The following is a 23,225-nucleotide window of genomic DNA, read 5'->3' as shown; positions in this document are numbered from 1 at the left end:
ACCTGATAAGGACCTTAGCTTGAAAAGGCCAAGGCCCCCCACTGCATCCTGGGCCATCTCCAGTTGCTCTGATCTATATTTGGCCACTAGACCCAGATGGCTTTGAAGGTGAAAGTGAGGCTGGTGACTTTGCACAGCCCTCCCTCACTTAAATCCAATTCACTTGCATGTCATGGCATCACCTCCCTGACGTCATAGTCCTCTTTGACAATGAAGGAAAAACAGCAAACAACATGCTGCCGAATGATGCTGGAAAAAACCACAAAACTGCTGATTGGACCTACAACAAATATATATTACATAATCTTAACCGGGCCTTTATGGCATGCTCTTTCATTGATTCACTATCCCACTCACCAAATCAGCTTTTCTAAATGTTTTCATCCCTCCTCCAAGCTCCCATGGATCCCCCTACGCAAACCCTCTCAGTCAAGGACTGTAGCTCATTTTTCACTGAAAAATGGAGGCCATTTGTAGAGAGCTCCCTCTTCTACTCTTCTCCTCATTTCACATCATTTCCTCCTTCCTTTACTATCTCCTTTCACCCCTACCTTACATAAGGCGGTGGCCCTTCTTTTTTCAAGGCTAACCCCTCTACATGTACAGTGATCCCATTCTATTCTGTCTTCTCCAGCATATTGTCCCCTCTGTCATCTCCACTCTCTCACTAGTCTTCAGCCTCTCTCTACCTGTGACTGCTTTTACAGAGTACAAATACAACTATCTCTTCTCCAACTTCAAAACCTTCACTGGATCCATCCATGCCCACTAGCTGTTATTCTTTATCTCTGCTCCCTTTCATGGCTAAACTCTTGAGAAGACCATCAACAATAGGTGCCTCCACTTCCTTTTTCTCTCACTCTCTTCTTAACACTCTACAATCTGGCTTCCTACTTCATCATTCAACTGAAACTGCTCTCTCCAAAGTTGCCAGTGATCTCTTAATCAATGAATCTTTTCTTAATCCTCATCTTTCTTGATCTTTCTGCAGCCTTTGACACTGTTGAGGATCCTTTTCTCCTTGATACTCTCTTCTCTCTACATTTTCACAACACTGCTCTTTCTTGGTCTACTTGTCTGACCATTCCTTCTCAGTCTACTTTGCTAAATCTTCATCCAAGTGGTGCTCACTAACCTTGGGTATCCCCCAAGGTTCTGTCCTGGGCCTTCTCTTCTCTATACTATTTCATTTGGTGAAAGTTCTAATGGTCAATTATCATTTCTATGTAGATGATTCCGAAAACTATTTATCTACTCCTAACCTCCAAGCTCACATCTCAAACTCAACACGTACAAAACTGAATCCATTATCTTTTCCCCCAAAGCTTCCTCTCTTCCTAACTTCCTACTGCTGTCCTACTCACCAAAAGGCACCATAATCCCACTCATCCAGGTTCACAACCTAGGTATTATCTTCAAATCCTCACTTTCTCTCACCACCTATATCCAATCTGTTATCAAAACCTGTGTAACATCTCTCCACTACATCCCTTTCTCTCTTCTATGACACTGCAACTACCCTAGTACACACACTCATCATCTCATGCCTATAATATTGCAATAGCTTTCTGGCTATTCCTGCTTCCAGTCACTCTAGTCCATCCTCCATATGGCTATCAAAGTGATCTTCCTAAAGCACATGTCAGACCATGTTCCAGCTCCCCCCACCCCATTCAATAAATACTAATGGCTTCTTATTATCTCAAGGATCAAATATAAAATCCTCTATTTGACTTTTAAAGCCCTTCATACATGAACCCTTCCTATATTTCTGATGTTCTTACAACTTACCCTACTCCCATCACCATGTACTCTAAGATCTAGTAACAATGGCTTCCTTACTATTCTTTGAACAAGAAACTCCATCTCCCAACTCTGTGCTTTCATTGATGTCCCAAATCCTCTCCATGGTCATCCTCCACCTCCAACTTCCCTGGTTCCTTCAAGTCTCAGCTAAAATTCCTCCTTTTTAAAAGAAACCTTTTCTAATAGCTCTTAATGCTAACGTCTTCCCTCTGTGATTACCTCTAACTTGTCCAGTATATAGTTTGTTTATACACCATTATTTATTACACCATATGTTGTTTCTCCCATTAGACTGTGAACTCATGGAGGAAAAGTATTATTTTTGCCTTTTCTTGTATCCCTAGAGCTTATCACAGTGTCCTTAAAATGCCCTTTAGAAAGCCCTTAAAATGCTTATTGACTTGGCCTGTTGAACAATCACTTAATTGGGGTATAGCACTAATGATCTCTAAGACCCGAATTGGAACCTTATATGGTATCTTCTCTCCATCTCCATCTCCATTGACTGATGAAAGTAGTCTTAGCTCCCAAGCCAGTCACCTCATAAAGATAGATCTGGTTTTCGGAAAAAAAAAAAGCAGGTGACCAAATAGTGTCTCTGTGTAAGTTTCATCTCCTCAACAAGGTTGCAATCTTCTTGAAAAGAGTTATATGGTTTCATGTCCCTAGTATCTATCAGAGTATGTTGTACATGCTGGATGCTCCATTCAGGGTCTGTTGGTAATCATGAGTTGAAGAGCACCCAGAAAAACCTCCCTGACTGAAAGTCTCTCCTCCACCTATAGTGCCTGCAATTCTTAGCATTCAATTTTTTAAAATTCTAGTTCCTCTCTCTGACTACTGGTTTCCATGGCTTTCTTCAAGACTTAGCTCAAATATAACCTTTAGGAAGCCTTTCCTGGTCCCTGCTTCCCTGATATGAAATATTCTCTCTCTCTCTCTCTCTCTCTCTCTCTCTCTCTCTCTCTCTCTCTCTCTCTCTGTCATACACACACACACATAGACACAGATAGATAGATAGATATATGCAGATAGATATATGCATGCATACACATATCTTATCTGTATAAAGTTTTTGCATGTTGTCTCCCTCATTAGAATGTGAGCTCCTAGAGTCCAGGAATGGTGTTTTTGCCTTTCTTTTCATACCAAGTACTTAGCACAACACCTGGGATATAGCACTGACCAACTAACACTGACTGACTAACTGACTAAATACTCATATAGCATCATTGTAGTAACACTTACGCTAAAGAAAATGAATTTTTATGTCAAGGAGGAACTTGGGAACACTGAAAGTATTGTGCTGTTTCCCAAGTGCAATCTAGCCTTCTCTCTTCCTCCTATTCAATTCCCAATCTATGACAGATCCAATTTCAGCACCTGCCAGTATAGCAGCAAGGCAATAAACACAATATCAACAGTAATTATGAATATGCCTATGTAATTCTGTATCACAAAATATGAGAGACTCTCCATATAGAAGGGAGAAGAAGTAAAACATTTATTCAGGCACCAAATAACCAAATCCAATAACCAATAAGTCCAACCCATCCAAGCAGCAAGCAACTCCCCAAACCAGTAAGCCCGCTTTATCATAACAGCAAGGAACTTAAAACACAATATTACAGCATGGAGCCTCACCATCCCATAACCTTCCACCCCTCTGCTGAGGCCTTGCTACCAACAATCACTCACAGCACAGCACACATGTGCTCTTTCCCTCAGCTCTAACTGCTGTCTCTATTTCCTGTGACTTTCTTTTTCCTATCAGCAAACTCCTCCCACCACATGTGACTTAGGCTTCCTATGATGTAAGCAGGTCACATGGCCTATTAATGGGTGGGGAAGATCTTCAAATCTAAATTGTCATTACAGTCAGATACACACACATACACACATATATGTATATATTGTGTTTATATCTACATATTGTGTTTATATATGTGTATGTAATCTACAGTTCTATCTCTCTATCTGTGGAGAGACTACCTATATCTCTGCAAGGCGGTACACTGGATAGAGTGTTGGCCTGGAGTCAGGAAGACCTAAGTTCAAATCTGGCTTCAGACACTTACTAATCTGTGACCCTTGGCAAGTTACTCAAGCTCTTTTTCCTCGTCTATAAAATAAAGAGGTGGAACTAGAAGGATAATAACACCTAACTCCTAAGATTATGAGAATTAAATGAGATAATAATTGTAAAGCATTTATCACAGTGCCTGGCACATGGTAAGCACAATGTAAATGTTAGTAGTTATCATCATCATTATCAAGATGGACTCAATAAGCTGTGGCTCCTCCACCACAAAATCCTGGAAATATACATTCTTGCAGTATTCAAGGATGTCTTGCAATCAGCACAATGTCATCCCTAAACAGGAGCTTCTGAAGGCATTCACCATCAATAGGAAATTCCTCTGCCATTTAAACTTTTCCTGATACATACTCCATGACAGTAGCAAACATCCCTTTGTTTTAGTTCTCATTGTAGAAGCAAAAATAAACATTCCTGTATCACCTAACATCTCCTTTGGGATAGATATATCAAATCATTCTTCAACCTTGACAACTAGCTGAGAGGAATAATAGGCACTTGAAATGGTTTTGAGATTTCATAAAGGGAAATGAGGCACTAAAAAGGAGATGAGAGGGCTTCAAAGAGAAACTTTGCTTATTTTCCCCAACACCAGATCTGCACAGATCTTCAAGACCAAGAGCACTCAAATAAGAGAACATAAATACATCAGCATAAGTTCATTCCCATTACTGGAAGAAATAACTATAATATAGGTATATACACACATACACACACATGTATATACACATATATTACATATACATGTGTGTGTATGTGTATAGTTTCTCCCCTGAGATAATATTGGTATCTTGAGAGAAGGATCTTCTGATTTTTCTCTGTAGCCTTAGCATCAAACAAACAGTAGATGCTTAAATCTTTATTGAAATGAAAATGTTCATTTAATCAACGTTCCACAGGAAGCATCATTTTAGCATATGAAGATGTCATTTCCTTCTTTTCTTTGCCAGTTGAACACTGAAAATTCTGCTTTCTTATTTCAGTATAGATTTTGGAATTTCATTCGATGATTAACATAAGCAAATCAAGTGGGGGGGCAATACCACAAATCATACAAAATGGCAGAAAATCTAAAAATATAACCTTGAAGAAGGTAGCAAGAATAACTGTACTAGATTTGGGGGAAAGTAAGTAGTAGACGTTAGAAGAGGCTGTTCTGAAGAAAAAAGTTGGAAGGGTTTCTTACCGTTGCTTCTCCTGTTCTCATTGCTCAAAATATCATGAAACTCGTCCTCACTTCTCAACACATCCTTAAATTGAATTTCCTGTGAGAAATAGGAAACTCCAGCTTCCAGAGAATTGAGGTACCTGGAAGACAATAGAAATTCTGGAAAACCAATTTGCATTTCTCAGTAACCTTCTAGACTCTCAAATTATCTGAATTGTTTACTGGACTACTTTCTAGAATCAATGCAGAGATAAATAAGTGCCAAGGTGAATGTAGTTGTCTACACCATACAGGACCTTGTTATGGACAGAAGACACTTGAAAACCCAAAAATGTCAATTATCTATCCAGGAGAATGAAGTATTCTTTTTTTAAAAAATGGAAGAAGGGCCAAAGAACCATAGTCAGGATCCTAGAAGATTATGTAACTAATATAAAAGAGATAAAATCTTGGAATGCGATATTCCAAAGGACAAAAGATGACTTCTTACAATCATGAATAATTTAACTCTACAAGACTGAGTATAATCCCATAGGAGAAAAATGTATTTGTAATAGAACAAAGAACTTTTAAACATTTCTGATTAAAACAAAATAAAACAGAGCTTGAAGTACAAACACAGAAGAAAATAGAAACCTAGAAAGGTAAATAAATTTGAGCAATTGGACAGGGTTTAAGTGCTAATGGAGGGGGGAAGAAGACAATAGTTCCTTCAAAAGCCTAATATCTTTAATGGTCTTAGAGGAAGCTAAGAAAGACAAATACCTGGGCGGGATTTTGCTCTTTTTCATTTTTCTAAAAGAGTGAGAAAGGGAAGGTAAAAGAAATATAGTAGGGAAGAAATGAGGAACTTACTATTTCTCAGAAGTGGAATGAGTGAGAAAAAAGCATACAAACATAGGGGAGGAGCATCCAATGAGCCTTACTCATTTATCAGTGTTGCACTGGTAAATGTTTAACAACCAGTTCTCTGGGGGAAAAATGTACACAAGACACACTTAAAAGTTTAAATATTTTCTTAAGTCTAGGCAATCAACAAAACAATAAACTGAGTCCTGATGTGTAGTGTTTGCTCATTTCTGAAGTTTAAATGCTGACATTGAAAATTTAACAATTAGTTCTAATGAGTCAGTTTGGTCTGGCTCCAGCACAGCTCTGAAAACTTTTTAAATTATATTTTACTAATATTGATCAAATTCCTTCTATTTCACTACCTCTTTATTCTTGGGAAAGAGGAGGTAGGAGATAAAGTAGGGAAAAAGTAAAAGAGGATATGATGGAATGAAGTAAATAATTAACAGTCCTAACTGTGAACATGAATTGGCTGAGCTCATCAATAAAACAGAGGAGGGCAATAGAATGGATTAGAAAGCCAAATCAAAACATATGTTGTTTTGAAAAAACCACATTTGAACGATTCACAGAGTTAAAACAAGGGCTATAGTAGAATTTATTATATATTTGGTGATTTAAAAATAGGAGCAGTAGTCATGATCTCAGACAAAGCAACAATAAAAATTGCTGTGGTTAAAAGAGATTAAGCAGGGAAACTACTTTATACTTAAAGTCACCAGAGATTTTTTTAAAAGTAATATAAATATGTAATATATGCACCAAAAGGAATACCATTTAAGAAAAATTAAAATAGTTACAGTGAAAAATAAGGGGTGTGTATATATATATATATATATATATATATATATATATATACGTGTGTGTGTATTTGTGTGTGTGTGTGTGTGTGTGTGTAGGTATATTCAAAGGCTTGACTTCCTTTCCCTCCAAATGTCAATTACACAAAGACCATCACAATAGTGAATAGCAAACAAACCCATTTATCCAAGATGATAGCAAACAGAAATCAGAAAATTTATAAACATTAGAATGTAACAGACCATACAGAGGATGAAGGCGTGCTCCCTCTGGGAGCAAGATATCTTAATTCAACAGAAAATTCCTAATCTTACACAGGGAGAAATTATCCAAAAACTTTAGTGAGGCACCTAGAAATAAGAATGTCCTCAAGGTGCCAGCTCTTTCATACACTGACTTCTTCCAGAAGTTTTCCTCTCCCTCTAAGAACTTTTCCCTGAGGAGATCCTAGAAACAAATTTATCTTTGCTCAAATCTGAAAGCTAGAAGAAAAGAATTCTCCTTTCCCAAACTCTCACTAACTCTGTGCTTCAGGCAGGCACAGTGTTGAGAAATCATTCCTTCAACCTATGAGGAAAACCTAACACAAATGGCATAAACACAGGGTCGGATAGGTAGTAGGTAGGTAGACACGGATAGATAGATAGATAGATAGATAGACAATCGATAGACAGATTAGCTGGGTATGGCATCTTTACAAAAACCAACGTGTGCTAGGTCATAAAAACCTCATAACACAGGGAAAAAGTAGAGATACTAAATACATACTTTACTGACCACAATGTCATAACAAAGACATTCAATAAGTGACCTTTGAAGAACTGATCCAAAGTTAAAGACTAAAGAATTTAATCCTAAAAAAAATGTGGATCAGTGAACAAATCATAGAAACTACGGGAAATTTCATCAAAGAAAATGCCAATAATTAGAAACTATAACAAAACCTTTTAGATTCAGCCAAAGTACCCCTTGGGGAAAAACAATATATCTAAACATTTGCATCAATGAAGGAGAGAAAGAACAGATCAATGAATTAGACATGCACTAAGGGGGAAAAACTACAAAAGAATCTAATCAAGGGAAAAGGATAGCAATGGTTGGTGGAGAGAGAGATAGGAAACTGTATTAGCAAGGCAATGAAAAAATTGATGGTGATTGTGAATATGCCTATGTAATTCTGTATTGCAAAATATAAGAGACTCTCCATATAGAAGGTAGAAGAGGTAAAACATTTATTCAGACACCAGATAACCAAATCCCATAACCCATAAGTCCAACCCATTTAAGCAGTAAGCAACTCCCTAAACCAGTAAGCCCACCTTACCATAACAGCAAGGAACTTAAAACACAATATCACAGCATGGAGCCTCACCATCTCATAACCTTCCACCCCCCTGCTGGGGCCTTGCCACCAACAAACTCACAGCACACCACATGTCTGCTCTTTCCCTCAGCTCTAACTGCTCTCTCTCTCTGCATTTCCTCCCAGCAAACTCCTCCCACCACATGTGACTTAGGCTTCCTGTGATGTAAGTAGGTCACATGGCCTATTAAAGGGTGAGAAAGATCTTCAAATCTAAATTGTTATTCCAGAAACCTAACTGATGAAAAGAAAACAGGAAAATTCACAATCAATTCAGAAGAAATAAAGGGAATTATTAGAAACTATTTGCCCAATTCTATATCAACAAAAATGATAGCTTAAATGAAATGGATGAATACCTTAAAAATATAATATTTCAAGATAAACAGAGCAAGAAATGAGGTATTTAATAAGCCAATCTCATAAAAAGAAATTGAACAATATATAAATGAATAAATGAACTTCCAAAGAAACATCATCCATCCAACCCTCAGGACCAGATAGATTTACAATTTAATTCCATAAAATATCTAGAGGAGAAACATTTCCAATATTACATAAATTGCTTGCAAAAACAGAATGAAAAGCAATCCTACCAAACTTGTCTTATGAAATAAATAAGGTTTGGATACTTAATCCAGGTTAAGTAACAGGGGAGAAGGAAAAATAAATATTAAATAAAAGGTCAGCAAAGAAGCTACAGCAATATATCAAAAAGATTATGCACTGTGACTTGGTTCGATTTATACCGGGAAAGCAGGGTTAGTTCAGCATTGAGAAAAGTATAAATACAATTGGGCAGCTAGGTGGTGAAGTGGACACAGCACCAGGCCAATTAATTTTCCTGAGTTCAAATCCAACCTCAGACACACTTACTAGATGTGTGACCCTGGGCAAGTCACTTAACCTTGTTTGCCTCAGTTTCTTTCATCTGTAAAATGAGCTGGAAAAGGAAATGGCAAATCACACCCAGTATCTTTGCCAAGAAAAACTCCAAATGGGGTCATAAAGAGTCAGACATGACTGAAACAACTGAATATGCATAAATACAATGCACTATGTTAATGACAAAAATAAAAATCAATTCATCCTCTTCCTAGCTACTGGTTCCTTCACTGCTGACTTCATATATGCCCAAGTCTTCACTATCCTTAAAAAAAACCTTCACTAGACCCTGCCATTCTCTCAAGACATCATCCGATAATATCTCTCATCTCTTTCTTAACCAAACTCCTAGGGAAAAAAAAAACCTGTCTCCAGTCATTGCTTCACTTCCTCTCCTCTCACTCATTCCTCAACTCTTTGTAATAGGGCTTCCAAACTTATTACTCAACTGAAATCACTCCTCCAAAGTTAACAATGATTTCTTAATTGCCAACTCATGTGGTCTTTCATTCGTCCTTTGCAGTGGCCATCTTCCATGTTTGGAATGAACTTCTTGTTTAATTATTTACTATTAATTATTTTTATTGATTAATTAAATAATTTATTTAATATTCAACCATCTTACATTTATTTGTACTTTATATGTACATAGGATCAAATAATAAGTATTTAATAAATGATTATTGACTGAATTATTACTATTATCAATAACAATAACAGCTGCAATTGTATAACACGTACTTCTCATTCGATCCTCACAATAATTGTGGGAGGTAGATGCTATTATTATACCTGTATTCTCACACAATAAGAACAACTTACCTCCTTCTATCTATTGATCAATGAACAAGTGTATATAGGGAATAGTAGAAAGCAACATGGGTTTCTGAGTCACCAATGTGAGAACATTCAACTTCACAGTTTGGTGGTTGAATGACTCATATTTTATGTTAGCCTTGGCTACACAGTGCATTCATAAGAAGGTGACCAAGATAAAAGGCGTCAAAATCATTCTGTCCCCATGTAGTGTTATCTTAATCATTCCAATTATTGGTGTTGCCAAGTCGTTCAGGATGATAGAGATGGATGGCTGCTAACTTATGACAGACACCTCCCAGTGTCCTCTATGCTCCTTTTCCTGGAAAACTTTGCTCTGACCTTGGGCCTGCAGAGTGGGACTGATGTGACTCATTAGCTAGTCCCACCCATCCTAAAGGTTTGTGAGAAGAAAAGTCAAGCTGAGATCTGGAGAGAGGTCTTATGGTCTGAAAAAGTGGAAGTAGAAGAGGAGGCAGCTGCCATAAGAAATATGGCCAGGTTTCCAGAATCTGAACTAGTTAAAAGAAATCATACATGAGATATGGGGTAGATTCTATGCTGCTAAAACTGGTTGGAATTGAAGAGTGGCACCTTTATTTCTATTCTCTTTCTCTTCTCCTGTTCTGAGTGGTCTGAACCTAAAGTCTTCCTCTAGGGGCAAGAAGCTCATCCATATTCTTAAATTTGTTTATGTCCCTGTGTTTTAAACCTTTAGGCAATTGTGATAGAGGATGCTAACCACCCTGAACTGTTAACATGCTCCATATGGGATGAAGTGATTGGGGAAACTTCCTGGGAAGAGAGAAGGATAAATTTAAAACTGAGATATTTGTAGTATGATCTCTGATTGAGAGCTCAGTTATAGAAAAAAAAGTTATTGATTCAATTTTATAATTACCCCGGGCAGAGAATATATGTGTGTGTTTTGTATATCTCATATATATACTCTATAATATGTGTATATGTATATATGTGTGTATACATATATGCATGTATGTATATATATGTATATATGTGTGTCTATGTGTTTATGTCTGTGTATACCCGTATTCCTCTAGGCAATTGAATTAGCAGTAGTGGCCTCTGAGACTAGCTGGGCTGGCAGGTCTCAAGGCAGATCACCTTGACTATTTTTCCCCAAGTTTGAAAAAGTTACTCCCAAAGGGGAGAGGGGTCAAAGGAGTGGCTGGAATGAAAATCAACCAGTTGAAGAACAGGGATAAGGGGAAAGAGCGATTTACCCTGAAGGTTAGAGAACAGAAAGTACTTTCCTAGGCTTTGGTTATGGCTCAGGTGAATCCTCTGGAATGACTAAGCTAGGGAGATAGTTGTAGCAAATACTTGTTTTAAACTACAGAGTCCCATTTCCCATAATTGATGACTGAAGAAACAGATTTCAGAAAGATGAGAAACAATAGTTGTGATCAGCCAAATCCAAGGCAAGAGAATTAAAAATGAATTGGTAAAGGGGCAGAGTAACAAGAAAGGCATTCAGGCTTTCCCTCATACCTCCCCCACAAAATCTAGGAAAAGCAGCAGATCGAGTTGTTGTTCAGTCATGTCCAACTCTTTGTGAGCCCATTTGGAGTTTCCTTAGCAAAGATACTGAAGTGGCTTGCCAGTTCCTTCTCCAGCTCATTTTACAGATGAGGAAACTGAGGCAGACTGAGTTAAGTAACTTGCCCAGGGTCACACAGTGTCTGAAGCCACATTTAAACTCAGGAAGACTCTTCTTGACTCTAGACACATCCACTGCACCACCAATCTGCCCAGATGATCAAGTATTTATTGGTAAATTCAAAGGGAAAAAGATCACAGTGAGTCATTTTTCCAACCCAGGTCAGCATAGGGAGACAGAGAAGTCTGTGGGCACTGAAGATAAGGTCTGGCCAGAAGTGAGCTGCACAAAGCATGCTAGTACAGAGGAATTAAAGGAAGACAGGCTGTGTACCACAGAAAGAGATCCAGACCCATAACAGAAAACTACTACCTTATTTAAGATGAGGGAACAAGTACCAACTGACAGCTTGATAATTTACTATGTAGTTTCAAGTCAGAGAATTAGGTTGGACAGAGGAAAGAATCTTCACTTGCAGGTGGCAGCCATGAGCCCTAGGCTATGTACTGAGCAAACGGCAAATTCAGAAAGAGATGATGAGAATAGGAAGGAACATACATACTTTTTGTGCAAGGCACCTTTATAAAAAAAATCAACCACGTATTAAGGCAAACAAATGCAGAAAAACATTACATCAATGGATGCAGAAAAAGCTGTTGACAAGATACAATACCCATTCTTGTTTTTTTAAAAAAAAACCCACTAACAACAACTAGAAAGCATAGGAATAAACAGAGATTTCCTTAATATAAGTAGTATCTTTCTAAAACCAAGAGCCAGCATTATATGTATTGGAGATATATTTGAAGTCTTTCCAATAATACTCTGAACAAAGACAAATCCAAATAATTGGGAAAATATTAACTGCTCATGGGTTGGCCAAGCCAATATAATAAAAATGACAATACTACCCAAATTAACTTACTTATTCGGTGCCATACCAATCAAACTACCAATAAATTACTTTATGGAGTTAGACAAAAATAATAAAATTCATCCGGAAGAACAAAAAGGGAAAATATTTCTCAAGGGAAATGAAGAAAAAAAATGGAAAAGAAAGAGGCCTAGCAATATCTGATCTCAAATTACGCTACAAAGTAGCAATTGTCAAGATGATTTATTATTAGTTAAGAAGTAAAGAGATTGATAAGTGAAACAGATTAGGTACATAAGATGAAGAAGCAAGTAAACACAGTAGCCTAGTATTTGATAAACTCAAAGATTCTAGTTTTCAGAGTAAGAACTCATGATTTGAAAAAAGCTGTTGAAAAAACTAGAAATCAATCTGACAGAAACTAGATATAGACCACCATCTCATTTCAAACTATATGCCAAGATAAGCTCCAAATGAGTATATGACTTAGAAATAAAAGGTGACATCATAAAAAGATTAGAGGAGAAAAGAGGAAATTACTGTTAGATTTATGGCTAGGGGGGAAAATCTCATAATGATAACAAGAAATATATATATGGTGATAGAAGGTAAAATGGACAATTTTGATTACATAAAACCAAAAAGGTTTTACATAAATAAAACAAATAAAACTAAAATTAGGAGAGAAATGGGCAAAAGTAGCAAGTTTCTCTGGTAAAGGTCTCATTTCAAAAACATACAGGGAACTGAATGTAATTTCTAAAGGATAAGGGTCATTCCCTAATTGACAAATGGTCAAAAGATATGAAAATACAGTTTTCAGAGGAAGGAACATGAGCTATTAAAAACCATATAAAATGCTTCAAAACACTAGTAATTAAAAACTCTCATATTAAAGTAACTCTGAAGTTTCACCTTGCACTCATCAGATTGGCAAAATTGACAAAAAAGGAAAATGACAAATGCTACAAGAGCTATGGGAAAAAACAAGTATATTACTACACTATCAGAGGAGGGTTAAGGTGGTACAGCCATTCTGGAAAGCAATTTGGAATTATTCCCTGCAAAGTCACTGAGCTGTGCATACTCTTAGACTCAGTGATACCCAATCTATGACCAAAAGAGATCAAAGACAGAGAAAAAGGATCCATATGTATGAAAATATCTATATTAGCTTTTTTTGAAGTAGCCAAGAAAAGGAAGCTGAGAGAGGGACCATCAACAGAAAAATGGTATATGAATATGATGGAATATTGTTGAACTGTAAAAAAATGACAAAAGTGGCCATTTCTGAAAAATCTGGGAAGACTACTATGAACTGATGCAGAGCACAGTGATTAGAAACAGGAGACAATGTATATACGTAAGAACAACTTTATAAAAACAAACAACTTTGAAAGACTTAAGAATTCAACACAATAACCAAATATAATTCCAGAGAACTCAGAATAAAACATATTACCCAATCCTGGCCGAGGCAATAGACTCTGAGTATAAAGCCTTTGATATTGTTGATCACTTTGTCCTCCTTAATGACTCTCTTCTCTCTAGGTTTTCTTCTCTCCTGCTTTTCCTCCTACCTATCTGACTACTCCTTCTCTGACTCAATGGGTCCTCTTCTAGATCATGCTCTCTAATTGTAGGAGTCCCTCAGGGTTCTGTCCTGGACCCTCTTCTCTTCTCCCTCTATACTTCTTCACGTGGTGATCTCATCAGCTACCATGCATTTAATTACCATCTCTATGCCAATGATTCTCAAATCTACCCATTCTGGCCAAAACTTTCTGTTGGCCTCCAATCTCACATCTTCAACTGCCTTTCAGACATCTCAAATGGATGTCCAATAGATATCTTAAATTCAATATGTCCAAAACAGAACTAATTATCTTACCCCTTAACTCTCTCCACTTCAACCTTCTCTATTATTGGAGAGAGCAACACCATCTTCCCAGTCCCTCAGGCTCACAACTCAGGAGTGATCCTGGATTCATCAGTGTTTCTCATCCCACCCTCCCCTCCCCATATCCAATCTGTTGTGTAGTGGGTGAAAGATGAAATGACTGAGATAAAAAAAGTTTAAGCTTTTGAGCATATCAATTTATTAAGCAATGCATGCTAATTGCCTAACAAATCAGGACCAGACCTCCTCAGCTTAGAGCTGGGCCTCAAATACAGGGGGGAGACAGACTTTTATGCATTAAAAATATTCAAATAAGACTAATTAATTTTAAAATAAACAATTAAAACCAGGATAAAAAATTAGATAATCTGATTTCTAATGGAGGAAAGATTAAGGACTTTTCAAATTAGGAGGGAAAGAGCAAACAGGTGCAATTCTCTGAAACCAAGTTCCCCTAAGTGTCTATATTCAATCAAAGAAACATGGAAACAATAACCAATTGACCAGCATGGGGCCAGTTTTATGCTAAGATATATGGGTTTCTTAAGAAGTATAATTACGAGAAAATTTCTTGCATTAATCTTTGACTCTGACTGGGTCTCCAGTCAGCATAACTTAGGTCCTTAATTAAGGGTCTCAGGAGCAGGTAGAGGCGGTCTAGCTTTCCAGCCATGCAGGGTTAGGTTCAAACAATGCAATAAAGTTTTCTCCCAATTCCCACGATTAAATAAAGTTTTCTCACAAGACAGAAATTGGATTAGACCCATAATTGAACACTGAGCTAGATCCAGAATTGAGTTACACGATAGAGTCAATATGATCCACCAATTCCCACTATCACTTGGTGCTCTAATCCCCTCAGTTGCCAAGGCCTTTTACTTTCACCTTTATAATATCTCTCAAATGAGCCCCTGTCTCTCCTCTGACAGTGACATCACTCTAATACAGATCCTCATCACCTCACATCTGGACTACTGAAATAGTCTCCTGGTGTGTCCACCTGCCCCAAATCTTTCCCTTCTCTAATCTATGCTCCATTCAGCCACTAAAGTGATTTTCCTAAAAGAAAGTCTAATCATGTCACCCCTCTACTCAATAAATTACAGTGGCTTCCTATCACCTCCAGGACCAAATACAAAATGCTCTGTTTGGCATTCAAAGCCCCTCATAACTTAGTCCCCTCCTGGCTTCCAGTCTTCTTATACCTTGCTCTATACAGACCCTTAGATCTAGTGACACTGTCCTCCTGGCAATCTGTCTCTTGACTCCAGTCATTTTCTCTGGCTTTTTCCTATGCCTGGAAAACTCTTCCTCCTCTGTTCTGACTAGTGACTTCCCTGGCATTCCTTAAGTCTCAACTAAAATTCCACCTTTTTCTAGAAGTCTTCTACAGCCCCTCTTAATTCTAGAGCTTTTCCTCGGTTGATTATTTCCTGTTTATCCTATGTAGAGCTTGCTTTGTATATATTTTGTTTGCATATTGCCTCCCTCGGTAGATTATAAGCTTCTTGAGGGCAGGGATTGTCTTTTGCCTCTTTTTGTATCGCCAGGGCTTAGCACAGTGCCAGGCACATAGTAGACATTTAATAACTATTGATTGAAATTGAGAAATATTTATTTGTGGACACAGCCAATGCAGGAGTTTGTTTTGCTTGAGATTCTTGACCTCTAGTTCCTATGGATCAAGGGTGGGGAAGTTGTGGCCTCAAGGCCACATGTGGCCCTCTAGGTCTGGATGAATTACGCTACTTTTTCTAATTCTGTTTGGTTATTTGATTGGTATGACACTGAATAAATGCTTGGGAAGACAAACAAGCCCTATATGATGAAGATTCATAGTTCCACAACAGAAATAAAAGTGTTTGTGGGGGGAAGGGGGAGGTGTTTATCAATTTCAGAATAAAATTTCAATAAAAAGAAAGGAGTGAGACTAGAAGTGTCTAGGCAGTCTGGTTCAATCCCAGAGATGCTTTCTTAGAAGCCAGCATAATGTTAAGAAAACTTACCAGAAACATTCCTCCGTATTTTCATTGCCCTTATAAACGTAAGCTGTTTTCCATGAAACAGTTTTGAAAGACAAGTCGTTAATCTTCCAAAAATCAACTAAGAAGTACATCATCTTCCTAGCTGGAAGCATCAATCTGGTTAAAGTTTCTTTGTGGTCACATGATAATCCAAAACTTCCTGCCGAAATCATAGGGAATTCCAAAATTGTGTCAAGGCTAAAAGGGGAAGGGGGTAGGAGAGGAAGAACAAGAAGAGAAATAAGTAGAATTAATGTCAGTTTTCTAAAATTTAATTACAAATCACTTTTAAGCCTTTTGGGGGATATGTGCATCAATATTGATGGATTAAATGAGGCCATGTAGGCAAGGGTTCTAACTTTTAAAAATGTCCTTCCCATACAGGTTGATACTTTTTCAGTTTTATCTTATCATGTTATTCTAGCTTAGATAAATAGAAATTGGGAATTGGGTCAAACTTCATGCCAACACTGCTATTGTTCTTGTTGTAAGAAAAGTGCCATTTCATTCATAGGACTTGTGATAGGCAAATACGTGTAGCTTGCCTCTATTCTCAGAATCTTCCCTTTCTTGTTCTGCCCCACACACGTTCCTTCCAAGATCTCCACTCCAAAGTTGTCCAAGCACTCCTTTCTTTCTTGAAGTGACCAGATGAGCAGAGGGTGGGAAAGTAGAGAGGAAGGAAGAATGAAATTGTATATATTTGTACTAGACTGGACTTATTGTGGCGCTGAGAAGTCTCTGTGACCCAGAAGGACCTTGGTGGCTGACTGCCTTAAGGGCCTCTTCATCAGAAGAATTTAGTTGGTAATTGTATGAATGTATGAAGGCTTTCTATATGGAATTTAGTTGTCAAATCTTCTCCCTCCCCCCCAAAAAAACCTAAAAAACTATCCTTAAATGAGGATAATCAATATTTTAAGAGTCAACTTTAAACAGGGGCCAATATCAAAAAGTGAATAAATAATAAGGGGAGAAAGTTTGACTGGGATTTTAGCTGAAAAATAAAACAAGTTGCAAAAAAAAAATTTATCTTTAACTAAGTTTAAGTTATCATTGGAACTATGAGTTAATTCTTAGAATGAACAAAGAATTCATCAAGAGTTGATTGGGGGAAGGGAGCGGAGCCAAGATGGCAGCTGGAAAGCAGGGACTTGCGTGAGCTCCTCACCAGGTCCCTCCAAGAACCTATAAAAAATGGCTCCAAACAAATTCTAGAACTGCAGAACCCACAAAACAGCAGAGGGAAGCAGGGCTCCAGCCCAGGACAGCCTGGATGGTCACTGGGTGAGGTCTATCGGCACATGGATGTGGGAGCAGAGGGGAGCAGAGCCAAGAGTGGGCGGCAGCAGGACCAACCAGACTGGGAGCCAGACAGAACAGGCCCTAGTGCCCTGAATCAGTGAGCTGTGGCAATTACCAGACTTCTCAACCCACAAACACCAAAGACAACAGAGAAGGTTAGTGGGAAAAGCTGCGGGGGACAGAGTAAAATGAGTCACAGTTCAGCCACCACCCCGGGGGAAGTGGGGATGGTGCAGCTACAGAACTACAGCTGCAGTTGCTTCCAGCCCCATGCCCACCTGGTGGGAGGAATTAAGTGGTGGATCAGAGCAGGAGTGCAGAGCCTGCTTAAGATCTGAGTCAGGTCCAGGTTGGTGGTTCTTGGGGGAGGAGGAGTGCTGGTGTGGCAGAGCTGGCTATATAGAAATACCTCTGAAATCAACGGCGCATCCCCTCAAGCTTGGAACAAAGTACTCTTTACTCTACAAGCAGTGATACTCCAGCAAAAAACTCAAGGGTCAAGTAAGTTGGCTGGGAACATGGCCAGGCAGTGAAAACGCACTCAGATTCAGTCTCAGACTTTGGAATCTTTCTTTGGTGACAAAGAAGACCAAAACATACAGCCAGAAGAAGTCAACAAAGTCAAAGAGCCTACATCCAAAGCCTCCAAGAAAAACATGAACTGCTCTTAGGCCATGGAAGAGCTCAAGAAGGATTTGGAAAAGCAAGTCAGAGAAATAGAGGAAAAATTGGGAAGAGAAATGAGAGTGATGCAAGAAAATCATAAAAAACAAGTTAATGAATTGCTAAAGGAAACCCCAAAAAATACTGAAGAAAATAATACCTTAAAAAATAGACTAACTCAAATGGCAAAAGAGTTTCAAAAAGCCAATGAGGAGAAGAATGCCTTGAAACGCAGAATTAGCCAAATGGAAAAGGAGGTCCAAAAGACTACTGAAGAAAATACTACCTTAAAAATTAGATTGGCGCAAGTGGAAGCTAGTGACTTGATGAGAAATCAAGATATTATAAAACAGAACCAAAGGAATGAAAAAGTGGAAGACAATGTGAAATATCTCATTGGAAAAACCACTGACATGGAAAATAGATCCAGGAGAGAGAATTTAAAAATTATTGGACTACCGGAAAGCTATGATCAAAAAAAGAGCCTAGATATCATCATTCAAGAAATTATCAAGGAGAACTGCCCTGATATTCTAGAGCCAGAGGATAAAATAGAAATTGAAAGAATCCACCGATCGCCTCCTGAAAAAGATCTCAAAAAGAAAACGCCTAGGAATATTGTTGCCGAATTCCAGAGCTCCCAGATCAAGAAGAAAATACTGCAAGCAGCCAGAAAGAAACAATTTGAGTATTGTGGAAACACAATCAGAATAATACAAGATCTAGTGGCTTCTACATTAAAGGATCAAAGGGCTTGAAATACAATATTCCAGAGGTCAATGGAGCTAGGATTAAAACGAAGAATCACCTACCCAGCAAAACTGAGTGTCATGCTCCAAGGCAAAATATGGATTTTCAATAACATAGAGGACTTTCAAGCTTTCTCATTGAAAAGACCAGAGCTGAATAGAAAATTTGACTTTCAAACACAAGAATCAAGAGAAGCATGAAAAGGTAAACAAGAAAGAGAAATCATAAGGGACTTACTAAAGATGAACTGTTTTGTTTACATTGCTACATGGAAAGATGATGTGTATGATTCATGAGACCTCAGTATTAGGGTAGCTGAAGGGAATATGCATATGTGTGTGTGTGTATGTATGTATATATGTATGTGTATATATATAGACAGAGGGCACAGCGTGAGTTGAATATGAAGGGATGATATCTAAAAATATAAAATCAAATTAAGGGATGAGAAAGGAATATATTGAGAGAGGGAGAAAGGGAGAGATAGAATGGGGTAAATTATCTCACATAAAAGTGGCAAGAAAAAGAATTTTGTTGGAAGGGAAGAGGGGGCAGGTGAGGGGGAATGAGTGAATCTTGCTCTCATTGGATTTGACCTGAGGAGGGAATAACATACACACTCAATTGGGTATCTTACCCCACAGGAAAGAAGGAGGAAGAAGATAAAAAAGGGGGGACAAAAGAAGGGAGGGCAGACAGGGGAAGGAGATAATCAAAAACAAACACTTTGGAAAGGGGACAGGGTCAAGGGAGAAAATTCAATAAAGGGGGATAGGTTAGGAAGGAGCAAAATATAGTTAGTCTTTCACAACATGAGTATTGTGGAAGGGTTTTACATAACGATATGCATGTGGCCTATGTCGAATTGCTTGCCTTCTTAGGGAGGGTGGGTAGGAAGGGAAAAGGGGAGAGAATTTGGAACTCAAAGTTTTAAAAACAGATGTTCAAAAACAAAAAAAAAGTTTTTACATGCAACTAGGAAATAAGATACGCAGGCAATGGAGCATAGAAATTTATCTCACCCTACAAGAAAGGAAGGAAAAAGGTGATGGAAGGGGAATGGGGTGACAGAAGGGAGGGCTGACTGGGGAACGGGGCAACCAGAATATACGCCATCTTGGAGTGGGTGGGAGGGCAGAAATGGGGAGAAAATTTGTAATTCAAACTCTTGTGAAAATCAATACTGAAAACTAAATATGTTAAATAAATAAATTTTAAAATGAGTTGATTGGGGGTCATTTTTTCTGACAAAATTTCTGACAAATCTTGACAGCATGATATAGCATCCTTCACTTCATGTTTAATTCTGCATAAAAAATTTATTGTTGGGGACAGCTGGTTGGTGCAGTAGATAGAGCACTGGCCCTGGAGTCAGGAGGACCTGAGTTCAAATCTGTCCTCGGACACTTACTAGCTATGTGATCCTGGGCCAGTCACTTAATTTTAATTGCTTCCAGAAAAGAAAGTTGACGGCACAAAAATAGTGAAGGACTTCATTAATTTTCTCAAGGGTCTATGATAATACTTTGATATTCAAACCATTGTCTTTTGAAATGCCTACCAACAATCAGTAAAATGTCTCAAAAAGACATTAGTGCAGTAATACTAATGGAAGGGATAAATGCTCCTGTTTTGGGGGGAGGAGTGGAATATTTTAAAGGGGACTAGTATTATAGTCAATTCATCAGTGATTCAGGGATATGCTGGAGCCAGCTCTTGCCTCAGAGAGCTGATTGTTAAATTTTCAGTGTGACAAGCGGGAAAAGGACCCATATGTACAAGGATATTTATAGCGGCTCTTTTTGTGGTAGCCAAGAATTGGAAATCAAAGGGATGCCCATCAATTGGGGAATGGCTAAACAAGCTGTGGTGTATGAAGGTAATGGAATACTATTGTGCCATAAGAAATGGGGATGATATGGACTTCATAACAACCTGGAAAAACCTACACGACATAATGCTGAGTGAGCAGAGCAGAGCCAGGAGAACACTGTACACAACCACAGATATATGGATTATGTGAGGACCAACCCTGACAGACTTCGCTCCTCTCAGTAACACAAGGTGCAGGCACAACTCCAAAGGACTCACGATGGAGAATGCTATCTACATCCAGAGAAAGAACTGCGAAGTTTGAATACAGACTGAGGCACACTACATGCTCGCCTTTTTCTCTTCTCTTTTGTTTTTGTTTTTGGGTTGGGTTTTTTTTTTTGGTTCTGTTTCTTCTTTCTCATTATTCATTCCATTGGTCGTAATTCTTCTCCGCAACTTGACTAGTATATAAATTAATTTAATGCAAATTCATTCGTGGTAGTTACATGAGATTCCATGCCGTCTTGGGGAGGGAGGGGAGAAAATCTGGAACTCAAAATTATGTAGAACCGTCTGTTGTAAACTAAAATTAAAGATAAATTTAAAAAAAATAAAAAATAAAAAAAAATCATGCAAAAATAAATAAATAAATAAATAAATTGATTTTCAGTGTGAGCATTTACACCTCAGAAACCAGCAAACTCTACAAATAAATCAGGGCTTGATTTTGTTGGTTGTATAGACTTAAGAAAATGATGGAGAAAATGTTAATAATGCAATTTAAACTTAAAAGTATGTCCATGCATGCATCCATCTCCCCCACCCACACCCCAAGCCAATTGTTAAACACACAAGCACACCCCTGCCTAGAGCCCCAAGGCAGTAAGTGATTTGCCAAGGGTAACAGAGTTCATTAACAAGCACATACTGAATAACTGCTCTGCCAGGCCCTGTGCTAAGTGCTGGGGATTCAAAGAAAGTATGTTAACTGAGACTTGAAGGAAGTCAGGAAAACCAGGAAGTAGGAATGAGGAGGGCTAGAATTCTGGGCACAGGGGACAACAAATGAAAATGCCCAGAGCAGGGAGATAGCAGGAGTCTTGTTTGAGGAACTTCAAGGGCCTCAGTGTTCGTGAGTTTCAGAGTATGAGCAGGTGAGTAAGGTATAAGAAGCCCAGAAAGGTAGGAGGGAGTAGGTTTTAAAACTCTTACAACATTTAGATAGAAAATTTTATATTTGATCCTGGAGGTGATGAGAAGCCACTAGAGTTTACTGAGAGGCAGCTAGGTAGAGTAATGGATAGAATGCCAGGCGTGGAGTCAGGAAGATTCACCTTCCTGAGTGCAAATCTGTCCTCAGACACTTATAAGCTGTGTGATCCTGGGCAGTCACTTAACCCTGTTTACCTCAGTTTCTTCATCTGCAAAATAAGCAGGAGAAGGAAAGTGCAAACCATTCTGATATCTTTGCCAAGAAAATCCCAAATGGGGTCATGAAGAATCAGAAATGATGAGCAACAAAAAGATTTTATTGAATAGAGGAGCAGGGCAAGAAGGAGTGATATAGTCAGACTTGGGTTTGGGGAAGATCATTTTGACAGTTGAGTGGAAGATGGATTGGAGGAGGGAGAGACTTATGGCAGGCATACAAACTCAGTAGCCTATTGTAGTAGCCCAGATATGAGGGACTGCAACAGGATGATAGCAGAGGCAGAGAAGCCACTTATGAGTCAGTTAGTATGTGTCAGAGACTTAAACCCATGACTTCTTGGCTTCAAGACCAGTCCTGTATCCATTATGCCACAGTGAAAGAGGATAAAATAAAAAAAAAGAATTGTGAAAGAGAATCCTAAGGTGAACTAAAGTTAGACAAAACACATGGAGGAAATTATCTTCTTAGAAGGAGTATATGATAGATATTTGTTACCAGGTTGAATCCCACTCCTGGGGGTGACAGAGATTAAGTGTTCTGAGATACAAGGGCTCCAAATTGCTCCTGAACTTTATGTGACTTCTGTGACTAGGGTGTTACATTCAATCTGGGAGAAGGGCTTTCCTGGCGACTCAGATAAAGTCAAAGTCAGAGACTTTTTCAGAATTGGGCCCCAATTCTGAAGGGAAGAGAAGTTCACAAATGTCCTAAGGGAGTAAGAGTAAGAAGGGGGATAGGGAAGGAGGAAGGAAAGAAGGGAAAGAGGAAGGAAAGAAAGAAGAAAGGAAGTGAAAGAGGGAGGAAGAGAAGGAGGAAAGAAGGAAAGGAGGAAGGGGAGAGAAGGCAAGAAAGAGAAGGAGGGACTGAGGGATGGAGGGAAGGGAGAAAGGAGGAAACTACTTACTACATCTGATAGGTGGAATAGGTACAGGAAGGTCCCATGAGAGCACATCCCACAGTGTCGTTGTCCTGTAAAAGATAAGAATACATCAATAGATCCTTGCTTCAGCAGCACATATACTAAAATTAGAACAATACAGAGAAGAATTAGC

The 23,225-nt window shown here is 38.4% G+C and overlaps 1 protein-coding gene across 2 annotated transcripts in view; it reads right to left on the bottom strand.

Moving 5' to 3' along the window:
• Positions 1 to 23,225, bottom strand: part of GUCY2C (guanylate cyclase 2C) — a 118,858-nt gene that overhangs the window by 83,261 nt on the left and 12,372 nt on the right. The window contains exons 3-5 of one of the 2 annotated variants that reach the window (XM_036760341.1): positions 23,078 to 23,142; positions 16,191 to 16,406; positions 5,091 to 5,212 (exon numbers count right to left, since the gene is read on the bottom strand). In XM_036760341.1, coding sequence (XP_036616236.1) covers positions 5,091 to 5,212; positions 16,191 to 16,406; positions 23,078 to 23,142 — 403 coding nt within the window. Of the gene's footprint in view, positions 1 to 5,090; positions 5,213 to 5,837; positions 5,895 to 16,190; positions 16,407 to 23,077; positions 23,143 to 23,225 lie in introns of those variants that run through there. The other variant, XM_036760342.1, reaches the window with a different exon arrangement.

Source organism: Trichosurus vulpecula, chromosome 5 (genome assembly GCF_011100635.1).
Source record: "Trichosurus vulpecula isolate mTriVul1 chromosome 5, mTriVul1.pri, whole genome shotgun sequence".
NCBI lineage: Eukaryota > Metazoa > Chordata > Mammalia > Diprotodontia > Phalangeridae > Trichosurus > Trichosurus vulpecula.
The sequence above is the reverse complement of the archived record's forward strand: the minus strand, read 5'-3'. Positions and strand labels throughout refer to the sequence as shown.